The 16,709-nt window shown below is 35.2% G+C and overlaps 1 protein-coding gene across 7 annotated transcripts in view; it reads right to left on the reverse strand.

The window, feature by feature from the left end:
- The window catches only part of LOC106880784 (uncharacterized), a 274,817-nt gene that overhangs the window by 227,707 nt on the left and 30,401 nt on the right, over nt 1-16,709 (reverse strand). For 5 of the 7 annotated variants that reach the window (XM_089358466.1, XM_089358465.1, XM_089358462.1 and 2 more), the window contains exon 3: nt 5,833-5,880. The exons of the other annotated variants lie outside the window; for them this stretch is intronic. In XM_089358466.1, coding sequence (XP_089214592.1) covers nt 5,833-5,880 — 48 coding nt within the window. The remainder of the gene's footprint in view (nt 1-5,832; nt 5,881-16,709) is intronic. 7 annotated transcript variants of the gene reach the window in all.

Genomic DNA, 16,709 nt, shown 5'->3' on the forward strand with positions numbered 1-16,709 from the left:
GAAATCTGTTTCTTACAATATATACATCTAAAAAATTTTTCAGGAGTACTTAAAATACTATTGTGGATCCCAATAATCTTATATGGACCCTCAGAGGCCATATGGACCCTGGTTGAGATCCACTGACCTAGAATAAGGTTCAGTGGCTGAATGGTTAGTCATACTAAGATTAAGATTTGATAATGCATGTATTATACACACATTCACACATTATTAAATCAGCAGGAGTTACAAAGTGACTTGAGAGCCAAGAGCTCAGTGAATGGACACATAATTTGCTCCAGCATGGGACAATCTTGAGTCAGATTGTAACTTCTCAAATTATTAATAAAAAGTATATGTATTCTCATGTCTAGAGTTCTATTTTCCTAATGTATCACCAACACACACACACACACACATAATCTTATAAGGCTTTGATTGGCCTAGGGCTACCAGAAATTCTTGCTTAAATCAACTGTCTCCAATAAAGGTGAGTGTTTCAACTCAGCATATCAAAATGATAAAATGATGATCAATTATACATACTGCCTCTTGTGTAGAGCTTCAACATCTTAGAATACCATTTTACATTAAGTGCACTTTTCCCAACAGGGTGGCCATGAAAAGTGGAAAGTCTTTAACCAAGAACACTTATGCTGGCATAAATATCAGTGTTGACACTTTGGTTGACATCTTCACAACCTAGTTACATAGAGCCCTTTGGGGAAGCTTTCTCAAAAAGTTCACCGATTCCAAGAAGAATGTCTGACTTATGCGAATTAAAGAGTAAAATCTATAGTCATGTTGTACAAGATTCCACAGAAAACCCCCTTGTATTTTACATGGCCCTTGTGGTGGTGTGAGTGAAATTACACAGATGATAAGCATGTCTTCAAGAAGCTAATACTTTACCAATATTTTTTTTAATTTTGTTTTTGTCCTGTTACTATCCTAGTTTGAACCTATGCATTCTGCTGTTGAAATGTTTGTCAACATATAAAATGTGGTAGTTTTGTTTTGTTTTTTTCTTTGGGGGAGTGGGGGGTGCACCCATGTATGTATACATTACCTGGATTTTCTTAGTAGTTTCTTTTTACTATCTCTCACCTGTCTCAGGTCTTAACTTTCAGTAATCTCATCTCTTCTAAAGTAGCTTTCAATCTTTCATTTGAGGAATTCCATAGCCTACTTTAACACCCATTAAACTCACTTTCTCTTTTCTGCTAATTCTTCCAACCCAACTTACCATTTTAGTCTCACTTCATGAAATTCAGCACCACAATCAACAAGATATCCCAAGGTTGAAATATTTTGCCTCAATGTACTGAAATATTATGTCTGCTTTTTACATACCAGAAAATTCCATTCCAAACAGCAGAATTTCTAAATTTCTTCCAGTTAGCCAAGGTATTGTAGTGCTTAAATACAATATAACATCTACCGATGCCATCTGTCAACACTAATTAATATTTCTAAGGTAGTTTAAGGCAGCAAGTAGGCAGAATCATTAACATGTTGGGGAAAATGCTTACAGGCATTTCTTTCATCTTTACGTTCTGAGTTCAAATTCTGCTGAGGCCAACTTCACCTTTCATCCTTTGGGGGGTCAATGTAATTGATTTACCCCCCTCACCCCAAACTTACAAGCCTTGTGACAAAAATTTGAAACCAATATTTCTATGATAGTTGAACTGGTTTACTGCAAATATTTCCAGTAAAGTTTCTTGTCACATTCTGTCTAGTACTGAAGATGAAACAGGCCCAACTAGAATGAAATTGCATTCTTTATGATCTCTCAGAGAGTGTAAATCCAAAATTGCCTTAGAGCAAGGCCAGAAATACTCTCTTACAGATAATAAATTCATTTCTTTTAAAGTGTGTTCAGTTATTTTCCTTATACACAAAATGACAAAGGCGTACCATTGTTTTAGTTATATCTTTACTCATTTGTTTTTACATCTGTTTTTCAATGTTTGCATGGGTTAAATGAATATGTTATATTAAAGTATCATCTTACAGTCAGATACTTTTTTTTGACACTAACACTTACTTGTATTGCAAGTAAGGGATATCTTATTCCTCACAGTTTTCAGAGCATAAAACATGCAGATGATTTATTGACAGAAATGCCAACAACAACACTGCTCAAATGTCCTATCTTTCATATAAAGGAATGCAGGTGTAAACAAACACACAGATTGTTTTGAAATTCAATTCAACAATCTACTAGTGAGAAAAATGTAAAAAAACTTTCTTCTCAAAAATGATATGATTTACTTTTTGGCAGACATTTGTCATTATAAACCAGAAAGTCAGACACAATAAGCTCTGGACAAGACATTTAAAACCCTTCTGAGCTTAATCTTCCATGTGTGTCCTCTCAATCTAATAGTTTTTTCTTTCTCCTTGAATGGAAGGCTTTTCTACAGATTTTACATTCATTTTCTGAAGTATGCCTGAATGAAGAGCAGCATTTATAAATTTAGACATATCTGAATCTTGTTGAAGCATGAAATGTTTCAATTCAATGGATGTCTTATTTTTAATTATTCATCCACAAAAAAGAAACTGTTTCATTTATTTATAAAATAAAGTAGCGTAATGGTTTCCCCCTGAAGACACCACAGAGTGACAAGTAAGACTGGAACTCCTGACCACATTAGTAATTTATTACCTTAACTCTTTAGCATTTAAACCAACCAGAACCAACCAGCCTAAATATTCTGCTTGTTTTGTGTTCAAACCAGATAGACCTGGCTTCTCACGTCTACTCTGCAATATCATTCAAAAAATACCCTATCACATCATTGAAATCTCAAAGCCATGAGATAATGCATGATTAATTCAAAATAATGTGAATAAATAAGCATTACATTTGACAGAATAATTTGAATGCCAAAGGGTTAAACTCAAAACTACTAACTCTACATTTGTCACTTCATTTTTTCTCCCCTATTTCTTCTACCTGACACAGATAGACGGGTTTTGTAAAATCAGATATTTCAACTATATTCGACAAAGTCACGATTAGATACCCTTTCTGCTGTTAATCACAAAACTGCAAGGCTAAGAATAGAAGCTACCCTAACTCAAGACAGAAGGCACATATTTAAGCTAAGAGATTAAAAGGAAACATTGATCTGTCTGTAATTCAAAGTTTTGGCTTACCACCAATCACTTTATTTCTTTAGTTCAATCAGTAAAGAAAGAAAACAATTCTTGGAAATAAAGAATCTTAATTATTTTCACTTAATTTTACAGGAATATCCAGAATTCCCCACCCCATCTCTTTGATGATAACTCAAAGATGATACTAATTAAAATATGATATTCTGCTTCAAGAGATATTAGAATTTTTCCTTGATATTCCCAACTTTAGATGTTTAATTTGAACCAATTGACCTTATCTCTACAATAGGTACCACCATCCCTTCTTATCCAGTCCTCAAGGAAAAGAAGTTGAAAGAGATGCAATGAAGTAAAGAAACCATTGTGACGACTAATTTTTACCAACATAATTATTGATTTCTTTTAACAAGGCAGAAGGCCAATTTTGCTGAGAGATTTGAGTTAATTAGGCATATCTTCTTCGTTGTTTCACTTCCATTTTCCCATGAGAGAATGGTGCTTTGGTTATTACAGCTGGATAACCTTCTTATTATTTTAGTCAACCATGAAGCTCAAGTAGAACCTGTTTTATTCATCAAACAAATAAAACAAGAGGCATGATCATAGTTTCCCTAAGGTCACAGCACCATGGTTGTAGTACTGTAGCATAACCATGTGGTGAGTAACTCGTTTACTATTTCAGTTAGTGGTACTTATTTTAGATAGTACTATATGGGTCCATTAGCAGTACTTGGTTGACATTGTGGTACTTATTTCAGGTCAAGGAACATATTTTATCCCATTGGCTCAGGAACATAAAACTTTAAACAAGACCAGTGTTTTGCAAGGTGAAACCCACACACACACAATATTGTGGTGGGGGCTTGGGACTTCAGAATAGAGTATGGGATCGCTGGAGGGATGGATAGGTGTGTTTGTGTGTATCATGTGACTGACCAGGCTATCAGATGTTGTTAAACATTGCTGGTCACAATGCGCTTATGCATTGTTTTAGCCTTCAAATGACAGCACCCCGCTGGCTAGGCGTGCAGGTCAACAATCCCCACTGATCGAAGGGGGGCTGGAGCAATGTGAAATGAAGTGTTTTACTCAAGAACACAATGTGACACCCAATCAGGGAACTGAACCCACAATCTAACAATCGTGAGTGCAACAGCCCAACCACTAGGCCACATGCCTTCACACACACACACACACACACACACACACACACACACACACACACACACACACACACACACACACACACACACACACACACACACACACACACACACAATCATAATAACAGTAACTGTTTCTAGCATAGGCACAAGGCCTGAAATCTAGGGGGCAAGGGAATAATTAATACCATCAGGCCCAGTACTTGACTTTATTTTAACAACCAAGGAAGGATGAAAAGTAAAATTGACTTCAACAGGATTTAACCTCAGAAGACAAAGGGCAGTAAACCATGTAAGGCCTTTTGTTTAATACTCAAATAATTCTGCCAATCCACTGCCCTATTATTTATAGTAATAATAACAGCAATCTTAGGTGGTAATAGTAATAATAATAATAATAGTCCTATTATATGCAAAAGGCCTAAATTTGGGGGAGAGATTAAGTTGATTACATCGACCTCAGTGCTCAACTGGTACTTATTTTATCAACCATGAAAGGATGAAAGATAAAGTTGACTTCAGCAGAATTTCAACTTGAAACATAGCAATGGATGAAAAGCCAGTAAGCAGTTTGCCACCCTAGATAATAATAACAATGATGATAACAATAATTATGGTTTCTTGCATAGGTGCAAGAGCAGTTCTTTTTTTTACAGTAAAATGGTATAGACAAATAAAGTAGCATATTAGTGGTTCCTTATTTTAAAAGAATTAGAGGGAATGGAATAGCAAATATACCAAGATGTGAGCTCAAAATGTCGAGAAATGAGCTTAAATTAATTTGGTGAATTAACACTTCTACTAATTTGCCGATAAGGATTTCTTTGCTAGGGGCACAAAGCCCTTTTTTTGTTCAGACAATAATCGTGCTGACTAACGGTATATAAGTGGCTATCTTTTTACAGGGGCCAACAGTATTAAAAAGATATCAAGGTATTTAGATAGGAGTATAAAATTAAATCTCAAATATTTAGTCTGGTCTTTCTAATGCATTGATCATCACCATCTACCTGGTGTTAAATTATTCAAGACTTTGTTGAATTATTAAACAAATAACACAGGAAAGATACAAAAATCACTAACAAATGTGAAATATCCCCAGTTTTGAAAACAGGAATAACCACAAGCCAGAGACTAACAAAAACAATAATAACAAGACACATGCGTGAAAACACATGCACACAAACACATATTCAAGACAGTGGAAGCATGTGAGTTGCTGGTAGAACAAAAACCATAACAAAAAATTTAATTTAAAAACAAAAACTTTAAAAAAAAAATGCTGGACATTTTCTTAAGCAAAAGTTGAATGTCAAGAGGCAAGACAAAAGTAGAACAAAAAATAGCTTAAAATAAATGTAAAACACTATAGAACATTTTTTTTTTTAACGAACAAAATGCTGCAACGTAAATCCTAAATTTGCAGAAATTCAAGAAAGCAATTAATAATAATAATAATAATAATAATAATAATAATGCTTAAATCATCACAACAACAACAATAGCAACACCAACAGCAATAGTAAAAATAAGAAACCATGCTAGCAGAATCACTAACCTGAGAGAATCTCCAATGCTGCATGTTATTGGAAGTAAGTTGAGACCACTGTTAGATGAGATATTAAGGTTTTATCTCATTGATATATGTATAAATATCAATAACAACAATAATAGTATCAATGCCATTAACAACATCGTAAAAAAATTATTCAATTACCTATTTTTTTTTTTTAGAAATTTACCAGAAAAGTGGCACAGAATTGGTGGGGAGGGGGAATGTAAAAGAAATCAAATTTTGGTGACAAAAAATTCTTGGCAGAAGGAAACAATTACCCCATTTCTTGCACTTTTCCTCCTCTATGAAGAGATGATAAGAGCTATTCCAAAATTCCACTGATCAGAAGTTACACCTGTTTCATAAGACAGGTGTAATAGTAAATATTTACCATAAATTGAATGCCCAGATTAATAAAATATAAAACAGATCACATCAAATCCTACAGTTTTGATACAACTCTGTGAAGATTACTTGAAGAGTGATGTATGTGTGTAGGTATATTATGTGATTGTGTGTGTAGATGTGAATATGTTGATATGGGGATGAATATGAGCATAGGTTAACTAAAATATATCTATATGATAACTATCATCATCGGCTTTGCATCCATTATTCCATGCTTGCATGAATTCATTGAGGTGGATTTGTTACAGCAGGATGCTCTCCCTGCTGCCAACCATCACCTGTTTCCAAGCAAGATAATGTTTCCTCATGTCTAGACGTTTTTCTCTGAAGGCTGGAAACAAATATTTGTATGACAGTGACACTCATTTACAAACATCATGTGATATCAAAACAAGGAGACCCCCCCACACACGCACACACACACATAAGCTTCTTTTAGTTTCCATCAAATAAATCCATTTACAAGGCTCTGATCATTCCAAAGGTAAAATCAAAGACACTTCTGTATCTACTGAGTATCTTTACTTTCACCTGTACATCCAAATAAACATACATGTATGCATGAAAATGAGTAAATATATAAATATGATTCGTGTTGTTTTTTTACATCTATTTTTCCACAGTAGCAGGAGTTGGACGAACACAAAAAAAATAATAGAAAATCATCTGTATTTGTATATCTCATTATCAATATTCTATATAAATATTTGTCTATTGAAATAAGTTATAGGCAATCATTTTAAATTGAAAACGCATTAACTGAACAATTAATGTAGGCTTCAGGTTCTGCTCTTGGAACTTTTTTTTTTTTTTTTTTTTTTTGTCTATCTTAAAATAATGTTGTATTTAACAAACACACATCTATATATAAGCACACTGTGTGTGTGTGTGTGTACTCGCTGATAAGATGGACACATCCTATACACCCACTAAGTTCTAAGTGATATGGAGCTAAAACAAAATGATATTATATATATATATATATATATATATGTATATATATATATATATATATATATATATATATAGCATATATATATATATAATAGCATATAACAAGGATGTCAAGGTATTAGTGCATTACAGCCATTTCAAGTGGCTCCATTTAATTAAACAATGCAAGCATTACATCAATTTGAAATGCACTGCCATCTTCGAATGCATAATATAAGTTTTTAACATACAGGATACTCCTGTATAATTGTTAGCAAATATTTCATCAGAACAAGAGAATGAAAGAATTACATGCTGCTACCTTAGTTCAAGCTGTACCGATAATACCACACTGACTTGGTGCCTCAACTTAAGTGCCTAATTCAACTGTATCTTAATTATTTCTTTTATATATATATATATATATATATATATATATATATATATATATATGTTGTTGTACTTGGGGATGGTCATATTGCCAGTTTAGCCAATAATGTATGAATATGCCAGGGAAAAGATGAGAGGGAAAAGACCAGCCCCACAAATAATTCAAAGGTTCAGGTATGGCAACATTTAACTTCACACTAAACATACCTGGACGAAGAGGGGGGAGAGATAAGGAGGAGAAAGTTATGAGAAGGGGAGAGGGAAGAGTGTGAGGTGTATGTAAGCCTGCATGTGTTTGTTTTACAAAGTGCAATCACAAGCTATAAGGTCGACAAACTGGTAAAGTTAGCTAGAAACTAGTTGAGGAGTTGATGAAGGGTCCAGATAAGATACCTTAGGAATGTTGTACAGGCAGCAGTAGAAGAGAGGATGGTAGTGGTGGTGATGCTATGTAAACATAAAGAGGTGAACCAGAAAGGATAGACTGTAGTCATTAATTAACTTCTATACAGATCTCGGTTAAATGTCAATGTATTTCAAAACAAATCCTGGTCAACCGCCCCCCACCACCACAGACTGTACAACTGTTGTAAGGTGATGTTAATGCAGTTTGGTGATTAGCTGCACCACCATAATTAACACTACCACCACCATCACAAACACTACTGCCACTATCACCCCCACACCGATCACCAAAACTACCACATTCACTTCTACACAACTGACATGACTACTATTACTGCCACCACCACCACCAAGTAACACTGCTGTCACCACATTCAATACTATGACAGGTACTCCCATTGCCATCCTTCTGCCACCACCCCACCACTATTATCAGTATGTATGTATGCATATATATATATATATATATATATATATATATATATATATATTATTATTATCATTATTATCATCATCATCATCATTTAACATCCATTGTCCATGCTAGCATGGGTTGGACGGTTTGAACAGGACTGGTTAGCTGAAGGCTGCACTAGACTCAAGTCTAATTTGGCATGGCTTTTACAGCTGGATGTCCTTCCTAACATCAACCACTGTGAGTGTCATGGGTGCTTTTACGTGCAACCAACACAGGTGCCAGTTACGTGACTGAGTCCATTTGGCATTATACCATGCTTGAGAAGAAGACCCATCAAGCCAAGTAAAACCGCAGTCGTAGCAGATACCAGTGTCACGCAAATAGCATCCGTGCCAGTAACATGTAAAAGCACTTTTTACGCTCTCAGAATGGTTGGTGTTAGGAAGAAACCGTAGGAACCGTGCCAAATCAGACTGAAGCCTGATGCAGCCTTCCAGCTTACCAGCCCCAGTCAAACCGTCCAACCCATGCCAGCATGGACAACAGACATTGAAGAATGATGATGATGATGTGACTAGGCTATATCCTACTCTACCAGATATTTTAAGCACACTCACACACACACATATATATACACACACACACACACACACAAGAGGGGGGTGCATACACACACTGATTCACCAGCATGGTAGATTTTCCCAAAATTGGCCTCAGCAAGATTTGATCTCAAAATCTAAAGCAGTAGAACAAATACTGCAGAGTATTTTTGACACATCAATGATTCAGCAATTCACCATACACATAATGAAAAGATCTGTATATTTACTAATACACTATTGTAGTAGATTTTTCTGAAATCTCATTCATCAGTGACACTGTGCAGGAGATTAGAAACTTAAAAACATTTTTCAACAATAATTTCTATAAATCTAAAGAAACAACAGAATCATTCAAATAAATTTAATTAGGAATAATTAGATCATGAAATGTACAAAGAAATAAAAAGTCAATGGCACAATATCGTTATAGAATCATATATTCAAATGACCTCTTTCATCTTAAATTAAATAAAGTAAAAATACAATTGGAAGTCTATAAACAAAGTAATATTGCCATAGCAACAACAATGTCAGTTCCAATAAATTCAAGAGTATTATGTGAATTTTTATGCATGTGAAAAGTATAAATAATACACACACACACACACACACAGGTGCAGGCTGTGTCTTCTGCTCTAGCCCTGGGTTGACCACAGCCCTGTGGATGGATTTGGTGGTTGGAAACTGAATGTAGTGTATTATGTGTGTGTGTGTGTAGGAATTAGTTCTTGAAGCACATAAATGCTATAAATATTCTTTTCTTTTCTACTCTAGGCACAAGGCCTGAAGTTTTTGGGGAGGGGGCCAGTCGATAAGATCAACCCCAGTACATAACTGGTACCTAATTTATCAATCCTGAAAGGATGAAAGCAAAGTTGACCTTAGCGGAATTTGAACAGAGAACACAAAGACATGAAATACCGCCAAGCATTTTTCCCAGCGTGCCAACATTTCTGCCAGCTCGCCACCTTATAAATGCTATAAATATTAACATGTAAATGTTGGGTTGAAAAACCCCTATAGATAGAAAAGTCAAAGGCTGCCTCTGGACTTGAACCTACATCTCCAGTAGACTTTATAGATATTCTACCATTGTATTAAAGCAATCCTTTAAATTTCTCTCTACATTTTAGAAACTTTATTCTTACCAGCAAGAATTCTATGTTGTTGATGTCAAACATTTATGTGTTTTGAGAACATATTCCAAAAAATTATTATTTCACGTTCTCTTGAAAGTTTATAAAATCTTTAAGGCATCATCACACACAGACACACACACACACACATTAGTCATTGAAGGAGGGGGAGTGTCCATCACCTTTGCGTTAATCTTTGACTGGTGAGATTAATGAAAGCTGATGCTGTCAGTACTACACATCATCAGATCAGTCTTGAAGACAGAATGTGTTCCTGACCCAAGCAGATTCTTCAATACTTGGAACATCAATGTAGTTTATATTCACCTAAAACATTAAAGTTGGGAAGGAAATTCCAGAGGAAGGAAGGATTGGATGAAGTTTTGATAGCATTGAGACACAGCAAGGGAGAGGATGACAGAGAATCAGAGAGGTGGATGTTCTGAGTGAACTGGTATGGCTGGCAAAAGTGTATGAAAGTAACTCTTTTAAAAGGGGACGAATAGTAGTAGTGGTGGTAGTGGTGGTACTGCAGATGGTGGCAGCAGGAGCTTTCTTTTGAATTTGGAACGGAATGGTCTTGTGAGTAGCATCAGCAGCATCAGTAGTATCTTCCTAAATGTGTGTGGGGGGGAGGGTAGTAGTGCATTGTGGGTCTTACTTGAGTGAACAAGAATAACCGTGGGTGAGGAAAGAGGAATACAGCACAAGGGCTTGCAACAGAATGAACTCTGCTATTGACACCCAAGAACTAAATGGTTGTAGTGATGATGGTGGTAGTGATGTTAACTGGGTCAGAATGTTAGGCATTTACAAACACACTACTCCCACCACACACACACACACACAAATGTATATACATGCATGCACACACTTTCACAGTGATAATATTTATTTTGATCTGTTCAAGTCATGGGACACATCTGTTTAATGAGATGAATCAATGCTAATAAGACACAGCAGTCATTTCATAGTCATTATTACTATTATTATTATTATTATCACCATCAAAACATGGCCTTATTTATGATACACGGTATTCATCGTTAGGTTTTTATGACATGCACAATTCATGATCAAATAAACCAAATAATTGCCAACTGTTTACAAAAAGACAATCCCACTCACACATGTTGCATGATATGCACACACACACACACACACACACACACAGCATGATATGTGCAACACAAAACATACATTATACACAAACACATAATCATTATTTTAACATCTACTTTTTCTATGCTTGCATGGGTCAGACAGAATTCTTAGAGGCAGATTTTTTCTATAGCCACAAAGCCTTTGTCATCAACCTTCCAAGCAAATTAATAATTCCCTATAATTGAACCTGTTTCCATTGAATGCTAAAGAGTTGAGGTATACACGAGTATATCACACATGCCATATATATATTCATAAGTCCAGACCAGTGGTTCTCAAACAGGGTCCACATGGCGCCTGGAGAGGCGGGGGGGGGGGGGGGGGGTTATATAAGATTTTGTTGTTAAAATTTATGTGCAATTGCTTATACTTCTGCAATACACAAAATATTAAAATCTTTTTTTATACAATTCCTAATAACATTTAATTAGAAAAATACAATACGATGTTATGGCTATGGAGTAAAATAGGAATCAAAGGAATCCATGGGCAAAAGATGGTTGAGAAACACTGGTCTAAGACTTACAGAGATAATGTTGGGCTTGATCAGTTTTTGAGGAGTTGGAACATCTTTCATAAAGCTGGTCTTCATGCAAGACCTAGAGAAATATCAGCCTGGCAGAGTAATACCTCTTTCGTTGCTTGACTTAAAACACTGAGAAAATGAATCAAGTAAAAGCTGCACCTGCCCAAGAAGGATATTTTACAGCTCAGCAGACTGAGTAATTGATAGTTGTCAAATTATTTTTTTTAGCTGTGAGGTTAAGAAGTTTGCTTCCTACCCATGTGGTTTCAGGTTCAGTCCCATTGCATGACACCTTGCATAAATATCCTGTACTATAGCTACAGGGCTGACCAAAGCCTTGTGGGTAGATTTGGTAGAGGGAAACTTTAAAAAAAAAACCCGTTTGTGTGTGTGTATAAATAAATGCATGTATGTGTCTGACTTGACATCATACAAAAGTTTCCAATGAACCTCACTGTTACACAAGCCCTGTTCATGGTTTCCAATCTTCAACAAAAATGAGTCAACCTGCGAAATTTTACCTTGCTTAGAAACAGGTGAGGGTTGGCCACAAAAAGGACTGCAAATGATACAAAAAAAAATCAGTCTCTCTAACGAATTTTAACTGACCCATGCAAGCTTGAAAAAGTGGACATTAAAATGACAACAATGAAGGCCATAATGAAAATGATGAGACGAATAACATTTCAGTTTGAACCATCCATCGGAGACAAATGTACTAAGTATTAACAATGTTAGCTATCACTATTCTCTCTGGGTTTTACTGTTTCCCAATGAGAATTAAGTGCATCTACATTAATACAAGGCAGAACTTCCAGTTGATGCGAACCAGTAATCATCTGATTCTTTAGACTGATAACTCAACATTACATACACTCAATCAGCTTGAAAATAATCTTATCTCATTATAAATATGACTGAAAAAATGAAAGGTCATTAGCATCGTGGTAAAATACTTATTTGGTGTCTAAATCAAGCATGGCAGTTGAGTTTCCACCTCTCTTTACTATTTTCTTTTTACTTTTATACATACACACATATATATATATATATATATATATATATATATATATATATACATACACACACACACACAGACATATGTTCTATATTGGATCAGTTTAAAATTATTTTCCTTCACAGCTATGGAAAACATATGCTAAACCTGGTAAAAGATTGGTTCAATCTGGCAATAAAAACCCAGTAAACTACAAATACAGGAAGATCATCCATGAATTATCTAAACACTGCTACCATCTTGTAAACAAAGAAAACTGGTTCCTTCCCATCATAATTACAAAATATATATAAAAGCAATAAAACAGTGTGAAGATATGTATATGTATGTATGTAAATTTATACACACACACACACACACACATAAATATTGCATATTATATGCCTACACACACACAGACATATACACAAATATATACATTTATATTATAAGCTTACACACATATATACAATGTGTGTGTATTACACACACGTACATATATATGTATTTTACACTTACACAAACATATGCATCTATAATGTTCGTGGTGGGGGTGAGTGTAGTCAAAATATATTTCCAGTGTAATGAAAGTAGAAAAAACATTACTTTGATGGTTTTGCTGTTGTAAAGTCCGCGCTTCCTGTAATTGGTCTCTTACAGAGATGCCACTGAGAACATGTTAGAAAGAAATCAGGCGCCACTTTACCATGGATTCCAAACAGGATATATAGAAGATGATCAAGTAACAAATTATTTTTTATTTAAAAAAAAAAACAAAAAAAAACACTAAACAAAGCTGGTTCTTTTAATTTCAAAGATGACAACAGGCTGCCAATTAGATGCTGCATTATTACTGCTGATGTAGTCTAAACCATGGGCCCAGGGATGATCTAACAAACCTATGATCAAAGATGTACCAGATAAGAGCAATCGTCTTGTTTTATGTTGGACTAAGGGCCAGGTTAAGACCCATAGAGGCCCTAAATACTTATAAGATTTTGCTGCCCCCATAAATGTCTAATTCAAAATATAAACAATAATAAACCATAAAATACATTTTTATTTTTCAAAATGAAACAAAACTAGCATTATGATGGAAAATAATGTTTATTTTTGTACACTTTCACTTTATTTATATTTGAAAGGTTTTCTACTTTCTTGAATTGCAAAGCCTTTGATTAGATCCTTGCTATGATGATGCCATGAACATTTTGAAATTATATTTTCGATCATATAAACTACTTCCAATATTTTCTTAGCAAGGTTAAAGTGATTTCTTTTGTGCCATAAACCATTTACCATTTCTGGAGTGCCCCCTTTCCCTTGATGCCCTAAGCATATACTTGTTTTGCTTAATGGTTAATCCAAGGCTACTTCTTGACTTCAATGAAATATTTTAAACCCTTTTGTTAGCATACTTTTGTTAAAATACATTGCCTTTGTTTCAATTAATTTTGAAAAAAAAAAAACATCAAGAATTTAGTAAAATAACTGTCCTTATTAACCTTTTTATAGCCATATTTCTGAGGATATACACTGCCTTTTTTTTTTCAATAATGAAGAATTTAAACAAATAACTTGTTATTAAAGCTTGTGCTTGAAACGAATTTTAACAAAATTTAATGAAATATTTTAATTTGAATAAAAGTGTAAGCACCCTAAGAGAAAAGTTGGACATAAGAAGCATCAGATGTGGTGTGCAAGAGAGACGAGTGCATTGGTATGCTCATGTGTTGCATATGGATGAGGACAGCTGTGTGAAAAAGTGTCACACCCTAGCAGTAGAGGGAACCTGTGGAAGAGGTAGACCCATGAAGACCTGGGATGAGGTGTTGAAGCACAGCCTTCGAACGTTGGGCCTCACCGAGGTGATGACAAGTGATTGAGACCTTTGGAGATATGCTGTGCTTAAGACCTGGCAAGCCAAGTGAGACCATAACCATGGCCTATGCCAGCGCAGCATAACTGGCCCATTTAAGAGCACCCTTCAATCATTGGACAATAATCTGTGCTTGCGAAGACCTGTTGAGTCAAGTGAAGTCATTGTTGTGGCTAATGACAGTACCGCCTGATTGGCACCTGTGCCGGTGGTACGTAAAAAGCACCATTCGAGCGTGGTCGATGCCAGTGCCGCCCGACTGGCTCCCGTGCCAGTGGCACGTAAAAAGCACCCACAATATTCTTTCGGAGTGGCTGGCATTAGGAAAGGCATCCAACTGTAGAAACATTGCCAGATCGGATTGGAGCCTGATGCAGCCTCCTGGCTCACCAGCCTTCAGTCAAACCGTCCAACCTATGCCAGGTTGATGGTATGCCATTTAGAAAGTCCCATGGGCCACAGTTTGCCCACAACTGATCAAAGGTATTCTACTTACGAGCAACCCGTCTTTCTATATATCCATGACAATATTAACCAACGTGTACTTCCTTTTTCCCCACTCACCTTTTAAAATATTAGGTGTGATTTGAAGAGGTTTGGCTGCAATTTCTAGCAGATCAAGAGATCATATAGAGGTCACCTCATTGATTTGATGAGACTTTGTAGAGACTTACTCAAATGGTGACACAGCTTGCAGGGGTGAGCTATGACAGCATAGCATATATTTGCACAGCTTGCAAAGGTGAGCTACGTGCAACAAAACATATTTCTGTCTACTAAACTTACCACTGATAAATTCTTAGATAACAATCACATTATTATAAATGAAATATACATAATTTACAAATACAAACTCAGAGCAAATTCATTTATTACAGACTCTTTTTTATAATTATCATACAAGTTTATAACACAATCTATTTAACCTAATTATCCATACTCAAAAATAACTGTAATTATATATAACAATGAAACCCTCTTATTTTCCTGATATTTATACAGAATTATATAGATATAATTGAGGAAATTTGGTTGCAATTTCTAGCTGGTTTAGCAACCATATTGAGAATTCCCCAATGATCTGATGATGGGTTTCTATATAGAGACTCGTTCAGTAGTGACACAGCTTTTGGCTGTGAGCTACATATATCTTAGCATAGATTTACAATTAGAAGTAGTAATCCAGGTAATGTAAAAAAAAAAAAATTATATATATATACATATAAAAATTTTAAAATAAACATCTTAACAATGGACATAATCCCAACAGAATACTAAAAACACTAACAGTAAGATAGAAACCAAATCTATCGATCAAGACCAACCATTCTCCTATTGACTGACAACACCCATGTCACTGAACCAGCTGTGACATTATGTTGTGCTAAAGAAAAATTCAAGTTCACTTAAAAACACAACAGCAATATCTAAGAGTTAACTCTGAGCTAGGTTTTATTGATATTCTCATTTTTAGTTTCAAGTCAGGAAATTCAAATATTTAAGACACAATAGAAGCAAGATCAATAAATTTGATAGCTATCATCAATGTAATGACCATTTTTACCATGCATGCATAGGTCAGATGAAAGTATGTTGGGGCAGAGGTCTCTGAGGTTGGATGCTTTTCTTGATGCCAAACTATTTGTTTCCAAATGAAGTAATAACGTCCCAGTCTATCAAACAACAAACAGCCATGGACATGTTTTACGTGGGAACCCATAACAAATGGCACTGAAATGAATGTTTTAGTTTGCAAACGAACACATTTAGACTTGAGAAATATAAGTTCACTCACACAAATATACACACACATGTGTAGACATGCATATATGATGGGCTGCTTTCAGTTTCTGTCAACTAAGATCCACATACAAGGTTTTGGTTGACCCAGAGCTGTTGTCGAAGACACTTCCAAAAATGCCACACAGTGGGAATGAAACCGTGATCTTAAGTACACAGTAATATTTATAAAATCTATTATCTTCATCCAAAGAAAAGTAGACAAATCATTCACTAACAGAA

This window comes from Octopus bimaculoides, chromosome 10, assembly GCF_046866305.1.
Source record: "Octopus bimaculoides isolate indiv1 chromosome 10, ASM4686630v1, whole genome shotgun sequence".
NCBI lineage: Eukaryota > Metazoa > Mollusca > Cephalopoda > Octopoda > Octopodidae > Octopus > Octopus bimaculoides.